Here is an 18,568-nt window from a genome sequence, read left to right as displayed (position 1 = left end):
AAAGGCCCATAAAATCTTGCTGCCAATTTAAAACTTTTCCGTAATGCAAGAGACTTCTGCTTGTAAGGATGCAACTTAAGGAAAACCATGTCACCAACTTCAAATTCTCTTTCCTGGTGCTTTGAATCATAAACACTCTTCATGCGATTATGGGCAAGCTGAATTTTTTCCTTAAGCTCCCTAATCATAGTGTCACGATCAACCAGCTCCTGCTCAACTGCTGCAACTTTAGCTGTACCCAGAATATAAGAAAGAAGGGCAGGCGGAGGTCTCCCATAAACTATCTCAAAGGGGGCCTTCCTTGTAACAGAGTGAATACCCGTATTGTAGCAGTATTCTGCCCATGACAGCCACTTAGTCCACAGCTTGGGTTTGAAACTTGTAAAACACTTGAGATACATCTCCAAAGTTCGGTTCACCACCTCTGTCTGGCCATCTGTTTGGGGGTGATATGCTGAACTAAAATTGAACCGGGTGCCATTCAGAGCAAACAATTCCCTCCAAAATAAGCTAGTGAAGGCAGGGTCTCGATCGCAAACAATGGTTAACGGCATACCATGTAACTTAAAAATATTATCAAAGAATATTTGAGCAATGGTCACAGCAGTATAAGGATGAGAAATAGGAACGAAATGAGCATACTTTGAAAGTCTGTCCACCACCACAAATATTGCGGACTTGCCTTTTGAGTTTGGAAGGCCATCAATGAAGTCCATGGAAATGTCTTCCCAAATTCTGTTGGGAATCGGAAGAGGTTGAAGAAGACCGGCTGGAGAAGTGTGCTTAACTTTATGTCTCTGGCAAACATCACATTCCTTTATAAAGTCTCTCACCTTCTTCTTGAGATTTGGGCAATAAAAAGTGGATCGTATCCTTTGAAGAGTTTTGAAAAACCCCTTATAAGTGCTGTTGTGAAATTGCTCAATTATGTCTTTCACCAGAGTTGAATCCTTTGATAAAAAAATTCTCCCCTTGAAAAACAAAATTCCATCTCTGTATTCCCAAGGACCAAGTGCTTCCCCGTCGCATACCCGCCGCACCCTTTCCCTTAAATCTGGGTTAGAAATAATCTCTTCTTTGATAAGGTCAATCCAATTTGGAATTGGACAGGAAATTGCCAAAATTTGACCCCCCACACGTTCCTGCTCTTTTCTCCTAGATAGGGCATCGGCCACGATGTTTTCTTTGCCGCCTTTATACTCAATGGTGAAGCTGAATCCCATTAATTTGAACAACCACTTCTGTTGGGCTGCTGTAGTGATTTTTTGATTCCAAAGATGCTTTAAACTTTGGTGATCAGTCCTTACAAGGAAAGTCTGACCAAGAAGATAGGATCTCCATTTCTGGACAGCAAGAACAAGTGCCATCATTTCTTTCTCATAAGTGGATAAGAGAAGATGTTTACCATGAAGTTTATGGCTAAAGAAAGCAATCGGCCGCTCCTGCATTAATACAGCTCCTACACTCGATCCGGAAGCGTCACATTCAACAATGAATTGTTTGGAGAAATTGGGCAAAGCCAAGACGGGGGCACTAGTCATCACCGCCTTCAACTTAATAAATGCATCTTCTGCCATTGGAGACCATTTGAATCCATCTTTCTTCAGCATACTGGTCAAGGGACTTGCTATTTTCCCGAAGTGCTGTATAAATTTCCTATAATAGCCACAAAGACCCAAAAATCCCCGTAAAGCTTTTGGAGAAGTGGGTTTCGGCCAACTCTGAATGGATTTAATCTTCTCTGGATCTACAGAAACTCCACCCTTAGTAATCACATGACCAAGGTACTTAACTTCCCTTTGGCCAAATTGACATTTATCAATTCTTACAAATAATTGATGGGTTTGTAAGATTGAAAATACAGCCTCCAAATGTGTAATATGATCATCCCAAGTTTTGCTGTAAATGAGGATATCATCGAAAAATACAAGAACAAATTTTCTTAAATGATTTTTGAATACCTCATTCATCAAAGACTGAAATGTTGATGGAGTGTTAGTAAGGCCGAACGGCATAACCAGAAACTCGTAATGGCCATGATGGGTCCGAAAGGCTGTCTTCTCAATGTCTGGTGAATGTACTCGAACTTGATAATAACCAGATCGAAGATCCAGCTTAGTGAAATACTAGGCACAATCAAGCTCGTCAAGCAATTCTTCAATAACAGGCATGGGGAATTTATCCTTCACTGTATTTTTGTTTAATTCCCTGTAATCAATACACATCCGCCATGATCCATCGGACTTCTTCACTAATAAAACTGGGGCAGAATATGGACCCTGACTTGGCCGAATTATTCCTGCAGTAAGCATTTCTGACACAATTCTTTCAATTTCAGACTTCTGATAGTGAGGATAGCGATAAGGTCGGACTGAAATGGGTTCCGGTTGTTTTAGTGGTATCTTATGGTCATGAAGCCGTTGAGGAGGCAGTCCCACTGGTTCAGCTAAAAGAACACTAAATTCCTCTAATAGACGCTGAATTTGGGGTTGCAATTTGGGAACCTTTGGTGGATTGGATCGATTGCCAATAATCTGTAGCAGGAATCCTCTTTTTCTAAGCTTGACCATGTGCTCCATCTGATATGCTGAGACAAGTTGATTGTCTGGAACTGGTGAACCCTGCAAAATCACTTACTTCCCATTTAAAATAAATGCCATGAACAGATTTGCAAAATCCCAGATAATTGGACCCAACGTTCGTAGCCATTGAGTTCCTAAGACTACATCATAGCCTTCCAGTGGTAAAATGTACAAATCAACAGTGATTGAAACTCCTTGAACAAGTATTTGAGTTCATGTACATTTACCTGAACTTATTAATTCTTCCCCTGAAGCTACGAGCACCTTCAATTTCTTGCCATTGGTTGGTGCTATTCCAGTTTTCCTTGCAAATCTCTCACTCACAAAGTTGTGGGTGCTTCCTGAATCCACTAAGATTGTTCCAAACAGATTTGCCAATTTCCCTCTAAGCCGCATCGTGTCTGGACCTTCAAATCCGAAAATTGCATGCAAGGATATGGCTGGAACTTCTGCTGAATCGTGTTCTTCTATTTCCATCTCCGTATCCTCATCACTGTCGTCCAAGACTGCTTGTATTGAGAAGAGTTTTTTACATCTGTGACCAGGACCAAACTTCTCATTGCATTTAAAGCATAATCCCAGTTTCTTCCTTTCATTGAGCTCATCCCAAGTCAGCCTCTTAATGTTATTTGTTGCTGGTTGACTAGTTGCAGGTGAAGGGCGAGATGCTTGGAATGTTGGCCGGGTTGTTGTGGTGGTTCCCTTTCCCTGGGCGAAATTTCTTGCTTCATACAGCCGTGCCAGTGCAATTGCCTCTGACAAGGTTTTTGGTCGATTGGCCTGCACATCTGTCCGTATCGACATAATCAAACCGCTAACAAAACAGCCCACTTGCCGTGCTTGAGACAATTTCCCCACTTTGGCTAATAATTTCTCAAATTGGGTTTGGTATGCTTGGACAGTACCATGTTGCTGTAGTTTCGACAATTCTCCAAAATAGTCTATGAGTTGATTAGGACCGTACCGTGAATAAAACCCTTCTTTGAACTCTGCCCATGTGACAGAAGGGTTTTCTTGCTTAAGTAATTGATACCATAATTGGGCATCTCCCACCATGTGAAAAGAAGCAATTTCGACACGTTTTTCATCAGGAGTGCGGTGGAATTGGAAAAATTGTTCTACCCTGCAAATCCAGCTTGTGGGATCTTCCTTCTCATTGAAACGAGGGAAGTCCAGCTTAACCATTTTAGGAGTATATGAGGAAGTACTCCCAGAACTGGTAGGCTTCACTCTTGATTCAGGGGTTCGTACTTCAGATTCGACTCCCTTCCCATTAGAGGATTGGATAGCTAGTTGATCCATCTGGGAATTAAGCTGAGAGAAGAGCTCCTCCAGCCATTTGGTAATGCCTTCCTAACCACCGGAAAGAGATTGAACTGATTGTTCAAGCAGCTCTACTCTCTGATCCATGCCAGAGCTCTGATACCACTTTGGTACGAACTGCTTTTTACCCCTTGAACCTATGCTGGGTTTAATAAAAAAAGAAAATAATAAGAAGAAGGTTTTATGGAGGAAACCAAGGCCTCTACGTTAGAAAACGTATTTTGATGATTTTTAACTTATCCTTGGATCTGTTATTCATTAAGCTTAAATAGCCAAAACAAGCTAACAACTCAACTAATTACAAGGAAACAAACTCTGCTATTTTACAGCAACTAAAATCAAGCTGCTATTTTACAGCAACTAAAATCAAAGCAGAGATCTTTAACAGACTTATTCAAATTCACCAAAAAGAAATAATTAAAGGTCACGTGACAGTGTGTCGGAGCGACATTGCTAAAGAACTTCATGGAACATGCTTCGGGCACTCCATCATTTGGATTCAAAACCATGGGTTGTTTTTGGTGATTTTAATGATTTGGTGTCTTCAAAAGAGAAACAAGGAGGATTGCAGTATCCTAGGTAGTTGATACATGGATTTCACGAGGCTTTGAATGATTGTGAATTAGCAGGTTTGCTGTAACGTCCCATTTTTCTATTGAATCAAGTCATTGCTTAGAGTCGAGTCGAGCTGATCCAAAACCCGGTTCGAGCCATTAGAGTCTAGAATGGGCTAGAATGGGATGTAACTGAAATAAGGAAAAGAAGTGGACTTACTTAAAGGAAACAAAAAGATCAAAGTATAAGGATTAGGACTTGCTTGCACTAAATTATAAAGTTGAGGTCTTGAGTTGTACCATTTTGACACTTGAGGTACCATTTGGTAATTTTCACATAAAAATCATGATATTTTGGAGATGTACCCGTGAGTTCCATTTCATTTTCATTTCTTCATCCTTATCTTCATCTTCTTCCTCTACTTTCCTCTTCCACCTTCCTTTCTCCATAACTTTTAATGGTAGTGAAGATTTTCATTGGATTCAAGCATTAATTCAACTTCTATTCTATCCAAGTAAGTAAACCTTCTTGAATTTCATACTTGAATCATTTGGTGATATTTTTAGAGTATTCATAAGAGTTCTTATGTATAGGAGAGGTGAGCTCAAAGGTAAAAGAAAAAGGAAGCTAAAGAGAAGAGCTTAAGCTTTTTGGAGTGAAGGTGTGCTATCTCTTTTAGTTTAATTCATTTCCTTACATGATAATTTGTGTGATGTGTTGAAAATGAGAAGATATGTTGCTTAATGTTGAGTGAGAAGACTGGAAATGGTGAAAAAGCATGAGATGAAATGAATAAATGAAGTAGATATTGAGTTCATGCTGAAACAAGTTTTGCTGGAAAAGTTACCAGTAACTTCACCATGATTTTGACCCTATTTAATGATGGAATTAGGAAGTGTCATAGAAGCATTATTTGTTCCTCTATGTGTTAGCTTTCCATGGGTTTTTGAATCACCCAAATCGGAGTTGTAAATTGAGAGATATGACCAAAATAGTACAGACTGCGCAGGCTGGAAAACACAACGCGCGCTCGCGAATTTCATTGCGCGCTCGCGAATTGTGCCTGTAACCTCTCTGACTCTCATTTTGCACTTCTCGCGCTCGCGACTTTCATTGCGCGCTCGCGAATTTGGCCTGTAAACTCACTGAACCTCATATGTGCTTCTCGCGCTCGCGACTTTGCATGGCGCGCTCGCGAATTGTGTTCTGATGCTCTTTTGGACTTCATTTTCAATGCAATTGTATTCCTTTGCTCAACTTGTATGCCTCCAATCATTTTAAAACAAAAAGACCACATGAGAACATGTATCAAAACAACATGCAAGCATGCAAATGATGTGAAATGAGGTAAACACAACTTGTAATTGTATTCTATGCAATTGTGAAATGATGTGAAATGGTGTATGAAGTTATGAATTCTATGCAATTGTATTCTTTTTCTCAACTTGTATGCCTCCAATCATTTTAAAACAAAAAGACCACATGAGAACATGTATCAAAACAACATGCAAGCATGCAAATGATGTGAAATGAGGTAAACACAACTTGTAATTGTATTCTATGTAATTGTGAAATGATGTGAAATGGTGTATGAAGTTATGAATTCTATGCAATTGTATTCTTTTTCTCAACTTGTATGCCTTCAATCATTTTAAAGCAAAAAGACAACATGAACACATGCATAAACACAAAATGCAAGCATGCAAATGATGTGAAACTAACATGACACAAGTTGCCCGCTTGGCAAGGCTATCAGCATACAGGTAAGCAGTAAGGTTTATGAAATTATGAAGCAGTTAATTTCATGACACAAGCATGCAAATGATGACATAAGCATGTGAAAATAACATGACACAAGCATGCAAATTATGACACAGTTACTATGCATTTGTTTTATCTATTGACATACCATTAATATGCTCCATTGAGGTTAGGTAGAAACCATGTAGATAAGGCTATGTCGCGACATAGGATAGCAGATCTGCGCCCCATACAGTTTGGTACTCCGGCTACAGGCCATTGAGTGGATATGATTATATATGGGCCATAGCAGCCAAGCATACAGTTTCATCCAGTTTCATACAGTTTTTCTTATCACTTCGGTTTCACTATAACCTTATGGAGCTATACAGTTATATTGACTACAAATTGCATAATCATACAGTATAATGAGCAGCAAGTATGATAATGAAAGTATCATGATATGTGTGCTTACATTCCATATGTGAGTACATGTTTATTTCTACATATGTATGTGCTTATATGTTTCTTTATTCGTTGCGATATTCACTGAGTTTTAATCAAAGTTGCAGAATTCATACAGCATAAAGAACATCAGGTAAGATCATGAAAGTATAATGTTATATATGCTTACAAGTTTATTTATTTAATTCTTAAGGAGCCATACAGTCATGAGATGTTATTAATCATAACTTATATGATGTGACTAAAAGTGCATAAGTCATACAGCATAATGAATAGCAAGTAAGACAATGAAAATATACTGTTATGTATTCTTACATGTTTATTGATTTCATTCATACAACATAATGAACAGCAGGTAAGATCATGATAGTATCATGATATGTGTGATTAAAAGTTCATGTAAAGGAGTTATGAGATAATTTGAACTAAATTATTTATGTTATGCATTAGAAGTTTATTCTTTGCTATAAAGATACATTGATGTTGAAATTTACGGAATCTATGATTTTCAATGCTTTTATGCAATTTGTATTTTAAGTTAGTTGCCATCACACTTTGTTAAGTATGTGAATTATGAGCACCACTGAGTTTTATACTCAGCGCGTCGATTTTTATCACGCGTAGGTTAAAGATCGTGGTTGCTACTTGAAGACTTGAAGAGTACTATCAAAGCAGAAGTGACTAATTTGGGAGTGGTAGATTGAGAGTTGTATAATTAAGAATTGTGGCATGTATTAAGATTTATGGCATGTATAATTATTACCTTTGTTAAAGCTTATGTAATTGGAAATATAAGTGAAGCATGTAATTATTTTGGTGTAAGTAGTTGGAGATAAGAATAATACTTATGAAATGATCGAATATGAAATATTTTACAATAGTTGGTGTGATTAGTTCATGAAGACTTGATATAGATCATGAATGCACTTAATTGCTGGATATTAAATGCTATTGAGGATTTATACAATTCTGAAAAGATATATAAAGTGTTATTGTGTTCTGATGATTAGTTGGAGATATTGGAAGTCTGAAGTTTAATTGGGAGTGTTTTTATATTCATATTTAGCATACAGAATGATATCCGCATGACAGGACATAGGTTCAACCAGATTGTAGCGTCTCGGCTCGGTTCATTCGGGTTAACGGGTGGACCGGGAAGGGATGTTATAATTTTTGGTATCAGAGCCTAGGTTTAGGCAATTCTCGGACCATAGGTGTATCTATGTAGGAATTTATCTATTTTGCAGTGAGAGTATAAGTAATTTAGGTTAAAGACATGCCATATTGGTTTGATTAGAAACAACCAGCCATTGGAGAATGGTGTCGTGGTAAGTGGAGCATATATCGAGGTTACTATTGATGGTTAATGGTTAGATCCTTCTGGACCATTATTCATGGAGGATATGCTTAGAGAATTATGGATAGGGAATTCGATGTAGTGGTTATTGGAGATGAAATATTATTGAGGTGTTAAGGATTTGTGTGCTTTCATGAGTTGATATGAGTTCTACATGTTATAAGTATTATGAGATGTATTTTGCACCTGATTGTTTTTATCCATGATAGTGATAGCATGAGTGATTTGTAAAAAGGATTGTTCATTTTGAATCCAGAAGACGCATAGTTTATGTTGCTTATGAACAAATGATTTTTCTATGAAAATTCTTCTTTTCTCTGAACACTTGGAATAAAAAAAACAAAAATGTATTGTAAATTTTCAAGTGTGGTTTTCTAAAGTGTTGATAAATGAAAGGATTGTTTTATAAATGACAATGAAGTCACTTGTATAGATTCATGAGCTGTGAAGTATTTTGGTTTATGACTTAAACATGAAAATAACATATATGTATATACTTAAGTATGTCAGATGAAGTGTACACTTGTATGGTTGTGTATGCACGAAGCTATGTTAAGTTATGCATGATTAAGATTATAAAGGTTACGTTGAAGTTAAATGATGTGAATGTGAAATGCATGCATTAAATGCCTGATTGTATGTACATGTGCCTATGGAAGGAGTATGTTGAGGATGAGTTGCTAGTATTATCTAAGAAGAAAACTAAATGAGTTGGATTCAAGGACATTAGAATCTAGTTAAGAAGAGTATTGATTTTAGTATATGTATTTGATGAAGTTTACCTGATTGTGGTTAATGGAATTTATCATGACTATTGAGATAAGCATTTTGCTGGATAGAATACATATATACATATATTCATTGGAGTATTTACATAAATGATCTTAATGATGAGTGATTTGATGTGATTTGCTCTAAGAATGGGTGATGAGTATTTTTCATAAGAACTAATGTCAATATTTCAAGCCATTTATGAGAAGTGATTTCTATTTATGAGACATACTTACTATTTGGTGGAGTCAAGTATATTGTGGTGTTCATCAGCTATTTTACAACTGGATGAATATCAGGAATAATATAAAGTACTATGGTTATAAGAAAAGTATAGTGATTCTTAGGAAGAAGTAAATTACTTAAATCTTGATGAGCCTAGTAGTGGATCTTGTATGAATTGTGGCACCTTATGGTTTAATATGGTATAAGTATGAATTAAATTCAACGAGATTTAATCTTTTGAGGTTTACAGTATTTGGTGCATTCTCGATGTTATGTAAATTATAAATAAAGAGTTTTGTTTAATGAGAGATTCTATGATTCGAAGAACAAAAAAAAAAAAAAAGTAAACGACTCCTAAACACCAAATGAAGATACTTATGTTATATAAATATTGGACCATGATGATTAAGTGAAATGATGAATGACATTGGACATGGAGAGATAGTTGTCCAACTATTGAATTGATGTTATACCAAGAAATTAGGTAAGTAAGAATGGATCTAGTCATGTCATTGAATTAAGATTAAGAAAAGCATCAATTATAGAGGTGAAGGAATATAAATTAGGATGATTTAAATGAGATGATAGTCATTCAGAGTTTTGTGACAAATTAGGAATCATGGTTATTAAGATTTGATGGAAATAGAAGTAAAGATGCATCAGAGTATATACAAGATCAGATCTCACTATGTGTATATGCGAATAAATTCTGAGCCAAAAGGATCAAGAGTTTATATGTAATCATTCTTAAGACAGAAAAGATTGGTTAATCATTAATAGAAGTATTTATAAGTCATGGATGATTTATAGATTTATGTGAGCTATCTATGATTCAAAAAAAAAAAAAAAAAAGGGTGGAATTGCTATCACTTAGTGAATTCTATTTGGATGGAACTACCAAATCATTATGGATAAATGGTCAAGTTGAGATAATCTATATGGCACATTGCATGATTTGCATAACTTTGTGATTGTGTATACTTACTTTCATGTATTGACATTTGGAACTTTGGTTTCATTTTGTTTTCTTCTTGAGTGGAACTTGCAAGTATGCATGTATGACTATATGTATATATGCATGACAGTGGATGAGAAAAAGTACCATGACGAAATTAAGTACCATGACGACATGAAGTTATTCATACAGTTATGAACATAAACTATATGATCTCAGGATATGTTTCTATAATCTCATCATGCTTTATGAGAATTTACTTTATGCAAATCTTTGAATAGGCCATTGCAATGAAATGCCTTGATATGTATATGAGATGATGATATGCTATGTATATGATATGATATGTCTATGATATGATGATATGTTTGGTATGGGTGGTATATAGGTCATGGGATTGAGTGCCGATATGGACTGGATATATTAGCTAGTATGGATGTTCATTTGGGAGAATCAAGTGAAGAACATAAGGCTAGAAAGTGCTAGCCGATTAACGAAGAATGAAATTGAGTTGGAAACTATTATGAGAGTTGTAAGTGTTTAATGTAAGTGAATTTTGAGGACGAAATTCTTTAAGGGGGGTAGAACTGTAACGTCCCATTTTTCTATTGAATCAAGTCGTTGCTTAGAGTCGAGTCGGGCTGATCCAAAACCCGGTTCGAGCCATTAGAGTCTAGAATGGGCTAGAATGGGATGTAACTGAAATAAGGAAAAGAAGTGGACTTACTTAAAGGAAACAAAAAGATCAAAGTATAAGGATTAGGACTTGCTTGCACTAAATTATAAAGTTGAGGTCTTGAGTTGTACCATTTTGACACTTGAGGTACCATTTGGTAATTTTCACATAAAAATCATGATATTTTGGAGATGTACCCGTGAGTTCCATTTCATTTTCATTTCTTCATCCTTATCTTCATCTTCTTCCTCTACTTTCCTCTTCCACCTTCCTTTCTCCATAACTTTTAATGGTAGTGAAGATTTTCATGGGATTCAAGCATTAATTCAACTTCTATTCTATCCAAGTAAGTAAACCTTCTTGAATTTCATACTTGAATCATTTGGTGATATTTTTAGAGTATTCATAAGAGTTCTTATGTATAGGAGAGGTGAGCTCAAAGGTAAAAGAAAAAGGAAGCTAAAGAGAAGAGCTTAAGCTTTTTGGAGTGAAGGTGTGCTATCTCTTTTAGTTTAATTCATTTCCTTACATGATAATTTGTGTGATGTGTTGAAAATGAGAAGATATGTTGCTTAATGTTGAGTGAGAAGACTGGAAATGGTGAAAAAGCATGAGATGAAATGAATAAATGAAGTAGATATTGAGTTCATGCTGAAACAAGTTTTGCTGGAAAAGTTACCAGTAACTTCACCATGATTTTGACCCTATTTAATGATGGAATTAGGAAGTGTCATAGAAGCGTTATTTGTTCCTCTATGTGTTAGCTTTCCATGGGTTTTTGAATCACCCAAATTGGAGTTGTAAATTGAGAGATATGACCAAAATAGTACAGACTGCGCAGGCTGGAAAACACGACGCGCGCTCGCGAATTGTGCCTGTAACCTCTCTGACTCTCATTTTGCACTTCTCGCGCTCGCGACTTTCATTGCGCGCTCGCGAATTTGGCCTGTAAACTCACTGAACCTTATATGTGCTTCTCGCGCTCGCGACTTTGCATGGCGCGCTCGCGAATTGTGTTCTGATGCTCTTTTGGACTTCATTTTCAATGCAATTGTATTCCTTTGCTCAACTTATATGCCTCCAATCATTTTAAAACAAAAAGACCACATGAGAACATGTATCAAAACAACATGCAAGCATGCAAATGATGTGAAATGAGGTAAACACAACTTGTAATTGTATTATATGCAATTGTGAAATGATGTGAAATGGTGTATGAAGTTATGAATTCTATGCAATTGTATTCTTTTTCTCAACTTGTATGCCTCCAATCATTTTAAAACAAAAAGACCACATGAGAACATGTATCAAAACAACATGCAAGCATGCAAATGATGTGAAATGAGGTAAACACAACTTGTAATTGTATTCTATGCAATTGTGAAATGATGTGAAATGGTGTATGAAGTTATGAATTCTATGCAATTGTATTCTTTTTCTCAACTTGTATGCCTCCAATCATTTTAAAACAAAAAGACCACATGAGAACATGTATCAAAACAACATGCAAGCATGCAAATGATGTGAAATGAGGTAAACACAACTTGTAATTGTATTCTATGCAATTGTGAAATGATGTGAAATGGTGTATGAAGTTATGAATTCTATGCAATTGTATTCTTTTTCTCAACTTGTATGCCTTCAATCATTTTAAAGCAAAAAGACAACATGAACACATGCATAAACACAAAATGCAAGCATGCAAATGATGTGAAACTAACATGACACAAGTTGCCCGCTTGGCAAGGCTATCAGCATACAGGTAAGCAGTAAGGTTTATGAAATTATGAAGCAGTTAATTTCATGACACAAGCATGCAAATGATGACATAAGCATGTGAAAATAACATGACATAAGCATGCAAATTATGACACAGTTACTATGCATTTGTTTTATCTATTGACATACCATTAATATGCTCCATTGAGGTTAGGTAGAAATCATGTAGATAAGGCTATGTCGCGACATAGGATAGCAGATCTGCGCCCCATACAGTTTGGTACTCCGGCTATAGGCCGTTGAGTGGATATGATTATATATGGGCCATAGCAGCCAAGCATACAGTTTCATCCAGTTTCATACAGTTTTTCTTATCACTTCGGTTTCACTATAACCTTATGGAGCTATACAGTTATATTGACTACAAATTGCATAATCATACAGTATAATGAGCAGCAAGTATGATAATGAAAGTATCATGATATGTGTGCTTACATTCCATATGTGAGTACATGTTTATTTCTACATATGTATGTGCTTATATGTTTCTTTATTCGTTGCGATATTCACTGAGTTTTAATCAAAGTTGCAGAATTCATACAGCATAAAGAACATCAGGTAAGATCATGAAAGTATAATGTTATATATGCTTACAAGTTTATTTATTTAATTCTTAAGGAGCCATACAGTCATGAGATGTTATTAATCATAACTTATATGATGTGACTAAAAGTGCATAAGTCATACAGCATAATGAATAGCAAGTAAGACAATGAAAATATACTGTTATGTATTCTTACATGTTTATTGATTTCATTCATACAACATAATGAACAGCAGGTAAGATCATGATAGTATCATGATATGTGTGATTAAAAGTTCATGTAAAGGAGTTATGAGATAATTTGAACTAAATTATTTATGTTATGCATTAGAAGTTTATTCTTTGCTATAAAGATACATTGATGTTGAAATTTACGGAATCTATGATTTTCAATGCTTTTATGCAATTTGTATTTTAAGTTAGTTGCCATCACACTTTGTTAAGTATGTGAATTATGAGTACCACTGAGTTTTATACTCAGCGCGTCGATTTTTATCACGCGTAGGTTGAAGATCGTGGTTGCTACTTGAAGACTTGAAGAGTACTATCAAAGCAGAAGTGACTAATTTGGGAGTAGTAGATTGAGAGTTGTATAATTAAGAATTATGGCATGTATTAAGATTTATGGCATGTATAATTATTACCTTTGTTAAAGCTTATGTAATTGGAAATATAAGTGAAGCATGTAATTATTTTGGTGTAAGTAGTTGGAGATAAGAATAATACTTATGAAATGATCGAATATGAAATATTTTACAATAGTTGGTGTGATTAGTTCATGAAGACTTGATATAGATCATGAATGCACTTAATTGCTGGATATTAAATGCTATTGAGGATTTATACAATTCTGAAAAGATATATAAAGTGTTATTGTGTTCTGATGATTAGTTGGAGATATTGGAAGTCTGAAGTTTAATTGGGAGTGTTTTTGTATTCATATTTAGCATACAGAATGATATCCGCATGACAGGACATAGGTTCAATCAGATTGTAGCGTCTCGGCTCGGTTCATTCGGGTTAACGGGTGGACCGAGAAGGGATGTTACATTTGCCATCTTCAAGATGTCAATTTATCTGGGTTCAAATTCATCATAATGAGGAGCTGATAAGAGAGACTTGATCGAGGTGTTGCAAATAATAAATGGCTATTGTGTTTCCTAGATAGTTGTGTTACTACTCTTGTAGCACCAACTAGTGGCCATAAGCTGATTTTACTAGATTTGAAGCCAATGCCTAACATGCATCAAACATGTATTTTTCAGCCTGATAATTCATGGTTGGTTGACTCTGAATTTACATAATTATTGCATGGTTTTTGGATTGAATCTCACCATGCAAATTTATCAAAACGGAGGGATATGTGTATTTCAAAGCTTCAGGAGTATGGAAAATCTAAAAACCGAGCATTTAGAACCTGCAAGCAATATTTGAGTCGAATATTAGAACCCGATGATGGCAATCTCTCTTTTTCCAAGTACCAGCAGCTTCGTAAAGAATGGTGTTCTATCTTAGTGCAAGAGGATATTCAATATCATCAACAAGCTAAGTCTTTCTGGTTGAGGTATAGGGATAAAAATTCCAAATTCTTTCATGCCGCTATAAAAAAAAGGTGTCAAAATAATATTATTCATGCTTTGAAAAATAATGATGATGAGTGGGTTCGAACTAAGGAGGATATCCAAAATTTTGTTTTTTCATATTTTAAATGTATTTTTTCGGGTACTGCAGTATCTCTAGATAGTCTTTTACCATTTGTTACTAGAAAAGTCACAGATGAGGATATCAGAATTTTAGAAGCATCATTTTCGCATGATGAATTTAGGATAACAATTTTTTAGATGCACCTTGATAAAAGTCCAGGTCCTGATGGACTTAATCCTACATTTTTTCAAAAATTTTAGAATATTATAGGTATTGATGTTGTGTGTGGTTGTATTTCATGGTTGGATTCGGGTGTTTTCCCTAATTCATTAATTGAGAGTTTGGTAGTTTTGATTCCTAAGAATTCTAATCCGGTTAATATGACGGATATTCGTCCTATTTCGTTATGTAATGTCTACTATAAAATTGTTTCTAAGGTGTTAGCAAACATACTTAAGATTATTTTGTTTAAAGTTGTATCTAATAGTTAGTCTGTTTTGTCCCGGGTAGACTAATAACAAAAAATGTTCTTATAGCATTTGAGACTATCCATGCTATAAAATGTAAGACTAGAGGGCTTTCTAGGGAAGTTGTTTTAAAAGTTTGATATTAGTAAGGCTTATGATAGAGTAGACTGGGATTTCCTTCGTCATATGCTTGTTGGTTATGATTTTTCAGATAAGTGGGTACATTGGATGATGATGTGTGTTACTGGAATAAAATATTCTTTTTTATGCAATGGTGATATTATTGGTCCAATTATTCTAGAAAGGGGAATTAGACAAGGTGAGCCTCTATCTCCCCATTTATTTATTTTGTGTGTAGAGGGTTATCTTTATCATTTAAAGATGCTGAGAGACGTGGTTTAATTCACGGTAGCAAGGTATGTACTCCATGTCCTCGTGCATCTCATGTCTTTTTTACAGATGATTTCTTATTTTTCTTTAAAGCTTCTGATTCTGAGAGTTTAAGGATTAGGGGTATCCTTAAAGTTTATGAGGAAGCTCTGATCCAGGAGTTAATTTTCAAAAATTAGGACATCTTTACTTCTTTTTGAAAGATAGAAACATTAAGACTACTCCTAACAAGCATATGAGGAAGGAAATCACAATTTATTAGTCCTAATGTTTCTCTAGAAGTTCGAGGTAGGATCTATTCCGTTTTAAATGTTTTTCAGACTTTAGGTGGTGGTACATATTTAGTTCTTCCTTCCATGATAGGTAGGAGTAAAAAATAAATTTTTACTTTTTTAAAAGATAGATTATGGAAGCGTATTAATAATTGGAATAATAGACTGCTATCCAGGGCAGATCGTGAGATCCTTATTAAATCTGTGGCTCAGACTATTCCTTCATATGCTATGAGTGTATTTCTCTTGCCATTGTCTATTTGTGATGATATGCAAAAGTCTGTGAAATGCTTTTTGGTGGGGTTCGAAGAGAAATGCAAACCGTAGTATTCATAGGTTTGCATGGGATCGGATGTGTTCTAGTAAAAGGGATGGTGGTATGAGATTTTAAAATCTCCATTGTTTTAATTTGTCTATGTTAGCTAAGCAGGGGTGGCGTCTAATTACTACTCCTAACACTCTTCTTTCTAAAATTTACAAAGCCAAATATTACCCTTTTGGGGACTTTTTTCCCGCTACTTCGGGTCACAACCCTAGCTTGACTTGGAGGAGTGTTCTTAGTACTACAGATTATTTAAAACAGGGGGTTCGATAAAGGGTGGGTATCGGAGATAAGATTTTTTGTAAAGAAGGATACATGAATACCCAATAATGATTCTTTTATGGTGAATGATGAGTATGACTTTCTTCATGATGATTTGAGAGTTTGTGATTTTCTTATTCTAAATAGGAAAGAATGAGATGTAGGAAAGATTATTGAATTTTTTTCTGTTAGGGATACATGGTCTATTTAGAATATTCCTTTGAGTTTGTATGATGTTAAATATACTCTTATTTGGGGGCTTGACAAAAAGGGTATATGTAGCGTTAAAGCGTGTTATTATTTGTGCCATAGAATTTCAAGAAATATTGTTGATTTTGATTTGAATCCTATTTGGCACATACTCTGGAATGCAAATGTTCCCCCTAAGGCCAAAGGGTTTATGTGGAGAGTTTTAAAAGGAGCGTTGCCTACTAAGGATAATCTTTTTAGAAAGGGAGTTGATGTTGATATGATTTGTTGTTCTTGTTATAATATTAAGGATTTAGATCATATTTTTTTTATGGTGTTATAAGGCACGGGATGTTTGGAGAAATTATGGTTTTAATATCTCTACTCCCCTTTCTTGCTTTAAAGAATTTTTAATACAAGTGGTTAACACTTCTTCAAAAGAGAAGATTGCTAGATTCATTATTGTGACTTTGAAATTATGGCATGCAAGAAATTAGTTTGTTTGGCATCAACGGCTTCTTTCCTCCAATGATATTTTTCACTCTATTGATATATGTTTGCAGGATTGGTATGTTGCCAATGTTTGTGTTAATCAATCATATATGTCTCTTGCGGATAATTTCCAACATTTAGCTTTACATGGTGAGGTGTTTTCATCATCTCGTTTGCATGGGGCTATCCTCTAGAGTAGTTCATGGTCATCATGCTTCATCAAAAATTGCAACAGATACGGCTTTATGGTTTTATTGTTTGGTTTTATTTTTGAATGCCAAGAGGGTAATTTTATTAGAGCATTATCATGATGCTTCTCTCTTTATGGTGACTCCACTTTGATAGAGGCAGCAGCTTTGAGAAGTACTTTGGCTTGGGTTGTTGCTCACATGACAGGCTCGCGTTCTATTTTTTTTGTGACTCATGAACAGTTGTTTATGTTGTGTACTCATCTGGGAAGGATTATTCTAAGTCGGGTATTATTTTTTTTTGACATTTGAATTATGATTCATATTATTAATGAAAGAAATGAGCGATACAATTGGGAGCATCATCCCAAATTTGAAAGCAAGCCTCACTAGGAACTGATTTAGCCAACACATGAGCTATATCATTTGCTTGTCTTCTAATCCAAGCTAAGGAGACACTAGGCAATTGGACTAATAGTAGTTTACATTCAGAAATGACAACGCCAAACTCAGACCAGTCGTTTGCAGAACTTTTCATAGCATGATAAACTTGCAGACAGTCAGTCTCAACCTGAATCGTCAAATTAGGATGACCGGAAAGCACCCATGATAATACTTTTCTTAGTGCCTGAGCTTCTGCTACTGCTGGAGAAGAACAGCCTTGTAGTGATGACGTTGCTGCTGATACGAACCCGCCATGGCAGTTTGAGATTACAGCACCAACAGCTCCATGGCCGACAGAGGGGAGAAGAGCGGCATCAAAGTTTATTTTAAAAGTACCAGTAGGTGGCGGGAACCATTGACTACCTCCAGAGGTACCTATGCCGGTATCCGAACCTGACAGCTTCAGCTGGGCTTTCTTCCAAGATGCCAATATTCTTCTAGCTCGAGTAACCACATGATAAGGTCCTTCTTCCACTTGGTTCCATTTTAGTTCATTACGGCTCAGCCAAACACTCCACAGACACATAATAAAACTCTCTAAAAATTCGCTCTCCCATACCTTGTGTAAATATTCGAACATCTGTAAGAAATTTGAAAATTTTCCAATATGAAGTTCAACAGCAAAAAACTGCCAACAAAATCTTGCTTTTGGACACTCAACAAGGGCATGAGCTAACGTTTCAGCAGCACCACAGTAGTCGCATCCTGTGTCAATTTCCATTCCCCTTCTTTCCGAACTTGTTTTAACTGGCGGAATTATTATTAATGATTGTAAAACTTTTCTTTATAGTTGTAACGACATTTTTGTTTGTTGGGTTGGTCCACAAGCTAATGTAAGGGCTCATACTTTGCTAGAGCCTCTTACCAAATATGGTAGTCATAAAGTTTGAAATTCTATCCCTGCTTGTTTGTACTCTTTTTATTTGT

At 35.7% G+C, this 18,568-nt stretch overlaps 1 protein-coding gene across 1 annotated transcript; it reads right to left on the bottom strand.

Moving 5' to 3' along the window:
• Nucleotides 1-17,525: 17,525 nt before the first annotated feature.
• LOC105644336 (uncharacterized) lies at nucleotides 17,526-18,362 on the bottom strand. The gene has a single exon (XM_089726347.1). The coding sequence runs from the start codon at nucleotides 18,360-18,362 to the stop codon at nucleotides 17,526-17,528; it is 837 nt and encodes a 278-aa protein (XP_089582473.1).
• Between the last annotated feature and the right edge of the window lie 206 nt (nucleotides 18,363-18,568).

Source organism: Jatropha curcas, chromosome 9 (genome assembly GCF_041381405.1).
Source record: "Jatropha curcas cultivar XTBG-Jc1 chromosome 9, XTBG_Jcur_1.0, whole genome shotgun sequence".
In the NCBI taxonomy this organism is placed as follows: Eukaryota; Viridiplantae; Streptophyta; class Magnoliopsida; order Malpighiales; family Euphorbiaceae; genus Jatropha; species Jatropha curcas.
The sequence above is the reverse complement of the archived record's forward strand: the minus strand, read 5'-3'. Positions and strand labels throughout refer to the sequence as shown.